The 5,967-nt window shown below is 44.8% G+C and overlaps 1 protein-coding gene across 1 annotated transcript; it reads left to right on the top strand.

Moving 5' to 3' along the window:
* Positions 1-601: 601 nt before the first annotated feature.
* On the top strand, positions 602-4,614 carry LOC148022357 (Carbohydrate-binding-like fold). The gene has a single exon (XM_087697978.1). The coding sequence runs from the start codon at positions 720-722 to the stop codon at positions 4,452-4,454; it is 3,735 nt and encodes a 1,244-aa protein (XP_087554104.1). The 5' UTR covers positions 602-719; the 3' UTR covers positions 4,455-4,614.
* Positions 4,615-5,967: the final 1,353 nt, after the last annotated feature.

Genomic DNA, 5,967 nt, shown 5'->3' with positions numbered 1-5,967 from the left:
TGTCTTAGGCATACCTGCTACATATAAGGAAATAATTGCAGACTCTTCCTTTGCCTAAAAGTGAACAACTACCGATTTGTTATTAAGATCAAAGGATAACTTTAAGATTTTGGGGGGGGGGGGGGGGGGGGGGGCAGGATATTTCATTACTAATCCCAACGGCAAATCCCCCACTCCTCTCGGATTGGTTGGCAAAGTGCCAAGTACGTTCCCAATATATAACATTAAGGATTTATTAAGCAATGACTCATTTGTGGTTTTATGGTAAGTGTGAGATTTTGAGTAAGTCCATTATTGTCCTTGCTCTATCTACTTTATGGCCACATGTGCTTTCTCTACCTTAAGCTTGCGTAAGAAGTTTTTGACATTTTCCCATGTAGGGAAAGAGGCTCTTTTCCCTTGTTTTCCCTAGTAGTGTTCAACATCATGAGCTTCTGCTTGATGAAGAGGCATTGCGTACCGGCCTCTTGTTGCCAACCACACCTAGTTAAGTATGTGGTCCCTCCCTTGCAAAAGCTCATGATGTCGTAATTCACAATGGGGGAATTAGGGTGGGAAATTTGTCTAAAATTCCTCATGGAATTGGCACTTCTCCAAAAATGCAGAGATGGCATGGGAACGTGCCCTAACAAAGCCTGCTCACTCACGCACGCATCAAATCGTTGGGTCTTACTCCCTCTCTCGGTCGAGGCACCGCCTGATAGCCTCCAGGGCAAGCTATGGCGACCGGACCTGTAGATCCGGGACGAAGAAGCAGAGGCCTCAAATCTTCTGAGGCACCCGCCATCTTCCTCCTGTGTGTCATCAGCTGCGCGGTCCCGGTGTCGGCTTCCTCATCCGCCTTCTCGGACGAGACGATTCATGGCTGCGGCGGCTTTGTGGAGGCAAGCCCGGCCCTGGCACAGGCACGGAAGCCCTCCGATCCCAAGCTCGACTATTCCGATTTCACCGTCGAGCTCCGCACTCTCGACGGGCTCGTAAAGGAGAGCGTCCAATGCGCCCCCAATGGCTACTACTTCCTCCCTGTTTATGACAAGGGCACCTTCGTCCTCGAGGTGAAAGGCCCCTCTGGCTGGTCCTGGGACCCTAGCCAAGTCACTGTCGTAGCCGATCACACCGGATGTAACCGCAATGAGGATATCAATTTTCGATATACTGGCTTTACCCTCTCCGGCAAGGTTGCTGGCACGGTCGGAGGCGACAGCTGTAGCAGGAAAGGGGGTGGGCCATCTGGGGTTATGGTTCAGTTGACTAAGCTTGACAACGCACAAGAGTTCGTGACAGCTTCTACCAAGTCTGATGGCAGCTTCAGGTTTGTTAATCTGCTGCCAGACACTTACAAGCTGTCTGCCCATCACCCAAAACTGACCGTTGACTTGAAAGGTCCGCCTGCAGTCACCCTCGGATTTGGCAACCTGGATGTTGGGGAAGCTTTTTTCATTCCGGGATACCGTGTGGAGGGACTGGTTGTATCTCAGGGGAACCCTGTTTTGGGTGTCCATGTCTACCTGTATTCAGATGATGTCCTTGCGGTGCCATGTCCTGAAGGCCAGGAGGATTCACCATTTGATGAGAAAGCCTTGTGCCGTGCCGTATCAGATGCAAATGGGAAGTTTATTTTTAGTTCACTGCCTTGTGGACAGTACAAGCTTGTGCCTTATTACAAGGGAGAAATCACAGTCTTTGATGTTTCACCTGCTTCCATTGAAGTGGCTGTTGGTCATGACAATGTTGTTATCACTGAGCCATTTCAAGTAACTGGGTTCTCTGTTGGTGGTCGAGTTGTAGACAGTCAAGGCAGTGGTGTGGAGGGAGTGCAGATATTCGTAAATGATGCCCAGAAAGCCACAACTGATGTGAAGGGGTACTACAAGCTTGACCAGGTCACATCAACTCACTACACAATCAAGGCCCAGAAGCCTCACTATAAATTTAGTACATTGAGCAATTTCGTGGTGCTCCCGAATATTGCTTTGCTACCAGATATTGTTGCAACCCAGTATGACTTGTGTGGAACTATTGTAGTTGATAGGACTACTCATCATGGAAAGCGCCAAGTAGCTTTAACACATGGGCCGGCAAATGTGAAGGCACAAACAAAACTTGTGGATGAACAGGGTGCTTTCTGTTTTGAGGTGCCTCCTGGGGAATATAGACTGTCTCCAATAACTAGTCAAGTGGAGCAGTTGAGTGGCCTTGTGTTTGCTCCTCCATATATAGATGTTGTGGTCAATGGACCTGTTCTTAATGCTCTGCTCGCACAGGCTTTAGTCACAGTCTCAGGTCATGTGACATGTATTAATCAGTGTGATTCCAGTGTGTCCGTCTCCCTTACTCCATTCAAACCTGGGACAAGTAATGTGGATTCAAGCATGACAAGGTTCACAAGGATTACAAGTGAAAGGAATAATTTTGCCTTTGACAAAGTTTTGCCTGGAAAATATCAACTGGATATTAAGCATCCTCCCATTCCTCCAAATGCAGGCAGGGATGATGACTGGTGTTGGCAGGAAAGTTTGCTAGTCAAAGATGTTGGAACAACAGATGTAACGGATATTAATTTCATACAGAAAGGATTCTCACTGGTCATTCATTCGACACATCCTGCAGAGACTTCAATTACACAGCCAAATGGTAAGGTTATTGCAACTAGCATCAGAAAAGGATGGCAACAGATTTGCTCGGAAGTTCCAGGTGTTCACGAGTTACACTTCTCCAAAGCATGTGTATCTTTTGGATTATTTCCACTTCAGTATGACACATCAGATCCAAAACCCGTTCACTTGGTCGGTCAGAAATATCTTCTCACAGGGAAAATACTTTTTCCGGGAACAGGAATTGCAAACCAGGGTGAACTGGTGGACAATACTGTGGTTTTAGTATGGACTGAAGATGGAGCCTTTGTAGACTCAAATAACCGTCTTCAGCTTGCAAGCAGTGAAAGTGAAGGACAAGTCACCCTGGAGTATAAGCATTGGGCTCAGCTAGGGGATAAGTTGATATTTGTTCCCAAAGATGTGAGAGCACTGAATACCATTGGTTTGGACATGCCCTCTGATACATCGATTGAACCGACCAAGGAATATCTCTTCTATCCTAAAGAGCACCATGTCCATGTACAACTTGATGGTTGTCAGCCAGAGATTCCAATATTTAGCAGTCGTAAAGGGATGTATATTGAGGGTACTGTCATCCCGCCACTGGCAGCTGTTAATATAACCATCCTTGCAAAAGCAAATAGTCCTGATGGAACTGTGAAAAAGGGTGATGTGGTCAGGATGGTACTCACAGATGACAGGGGCGTTTATGTGGCTGGACCTCTTTATGATGACATAGAATATGCTGTTGAAGCTGCCAAGTCCGGGTACTATCTTAAAGCAACTGATGACCTGTCTTTTTCATGTCAAAAGCTTGGCCAGATTGTCGTTCACATCATTCCTGGCGATCAAGCTGAGGATTATTTACCTTCTGTTTTGCTTTCACTTAGTGGGGACCATGGCTTCCGAAAGAATGCAATTACAAGCTCAGGTGGAGCTTATGTTTTTGACAGTCTTTTCCCTGGGAGCTTCTTCCTGCGTCCTCTTTTGAAAGAGTACAGCTTTTCACCTGCAACGCAATCAATTAATTTAGAGTCAGGAAGTATTATGGAAGTTGATTTTACTGCATCTCGTATTTCTTATAGTGCCCTTGGAACTGTGACCTCATTAACGGGAAAGCCAGAGGAAGGTGTTACTGTGGAAGCACGCTCAGAAACAAGGGGCTATTATGAGGAATCAGTGACAGACAGAGATGGAAGGTTCCGACTCCGAGGGTTACTTCCACACACTTCATATGCAGTCAAAGTTGCCCTGAAGGAAGATGCTAATGGCCTGTCAAGAATTGAGCGAGCATCACCAGCATCATATACTGTGCAGGTAGGAACTAATGACACTACCAGTCTCGATTTTGTGGTCTTTGACCAACCCTCTACGACTATAATCACCGGCACTGCTGAGGGTAATGGACTTCAGACTTGGCAGCAGCATCTAACTGTACGAGTTGTCTCTGCTGATGATGACTCAAAGCTAGAGCGGGTTATCCCTCTGCCTTTGTCATCCTTTTTTGAGGTTCAGGGGCTCCCAAAAGGGAAATATTCTGTGCAGTTGATGCTGGGGCTGTCAGAGAGGACCCACAAGTTTGAATCTAATCCTGTCATAGTTGATTTGGAGAGGCATCCACAAATCCACATAGGGCCATTGCAATTCCTGGCAGAAGAACAGCGACAGAAGCAGGAGCTGACGCCAGCACCAGTTTTGCCTATCATTCTTGGCTTGATGGTTATAGTTATGTTTGCCAGCCTGCCAAGGTTGAAGGATGCCTATCAGTGGGCTGCTGGTTCCGGATTATCTAACACAGCTACTGTGCAACCAAAAAAAGACACCCGAAAGATAGGTCTCAGAAAGAGAACATATTAAACCTGTTGTACTAGCTTAGTCCGGAGAATTTCGAGAATTCTCCCACACTAGTTACGTTTTCTCGGATTTTCTATCAAAGCAGGTCATCATAGAAAGCTAACAAATGCATAGTAAGGTTTTCATGGACCATGGTATTTGAGAGCATCTTACATGTTTTTTGCGTAAGTTGTACGATAGGTTAATGCTATCGAATACATGATTAACGCAAGTGCCACTTGGTTTGTGCTTTGCTAAAGTTTGTAGATGTTTTTGAAGAGACTGTAGTGGCTTGGAGTTTCTCGGAGATTATTCAACTGAAGAAATCTTGGCACTTGTGAGTTCACAACAGGTTATTATACCTTGAAACAATATTGGTTTTGCTAGTTTACTGTCATACCACTGTCAGGGTAGGTTGCTTGGTGCCAACTTGTGACAGCTCTGCCATCACAGTTGTGGAAGAGTTGGTTGATAGGCATGCCATTGGGATCAAATCAAAGCTAGCAGTGACAGATCATAGTTGTGGAAGAGTTGGTTGATTGGCATGCCATTGGGATTAAATCGAAGTTAGCAGTGACAGAGCGCTGCAGTAAAGGGGGTTTGGTGGGTAATGTAGCTTACTTCTAAACTCTGATTCAAGCTTTATGTCCGAACTGTGTCTTTCGTAAGTAGAGGGGTTTGGTATTGACATACCTGAGACATCGTAGGGAGATGCACGCAAGCTTCCTTCAACAATTACTCACAAACATCTCGGCCACCATTGAAATGCTCTGTCCCGAAATTATTTTCAATGAGGTGCATTGCAAACAATATTGGGACACTGATTGTGTTCCTTACTTCTGTTAGTTCACTGATTTAAAACATGGCCAAGCATGTGCTCATTGTCTTCAGGCTATTTGCGAAATCTCGTATGGCAAGCACATGCGATTTGCATGCGATAGGTCTTAACTTGTAGATGTGGATCTTATTCTGTGTGTGAGGTATATCCTCTCGTCTTGTGAGTCCAAGTAACAGGTTGGGTTTGGTATCTCAAGCGTTCTCTCTTTGTTATGAGAGATCGTTAGATCTGTGCTAGGGGCAGCAATGATTAGAGAGAGAGAGAGTAAAATGTATAGGTAGTTGTTAGGGTGAATGCATGATGTTGTGATCATGCCTAGATTTCAACCCCTACATTTCACACCACATGGAAGAATTTAAAATGAGAGAGTTAAACTGAGGATAGAAAGTTAGCATTCCAATATATAGGCCTATTCTATCACAGCACAAACAAGAATAATAGCTAGTATATAATGTTGCCTAAATACTCACAATTGAGTCCATAGGTTTCTTAAATAAGAAAATAATAGTAAGTAGCAAATAAAATTCAAGAAATTGGTACAGAAATCCGAGAGAGAGAGAGAGAGAGAGAGAGAGAGAGAGAGAGAGAGAGGAGTGTGTGTGTGCAAGCTTGAATATATTCGTATTGTCTTCCCAAAAGATACACTATCATGTAGTCATAAATGAATAAGTCAAGCATAGAATAGATAATAACTCTCCT

The sequence above is a fragment of the Lygodium microphyllum genome, chromosome 17 (assembly GCF_053477565.2).
Source record: "Lygodium microphyllum isolate KBCC chromosome 17, Lygodium_microphyllum_v1.1.10, whole genome shotgun sequence".
NCBI lineage: Eukaryota > Viridiplantae > Streptophyta > Polypodiopsida > Schizaeales > Lygodiaceae > Lygodium > Lygodium microphyllum.
This window is presented reverse-complemented; position numbering and strand designations above follow the sequence as displayed.

Bases quoted from the DNA above. Each gene is read 5' to 3' on its own strand.
- LOC148022357 (XM_087697978.1), top strand. From the start codon at position 720: ATGGCGACCGGACCTGTAGATCCGGGACGAAGAAGCAGAGGCCTCAAA.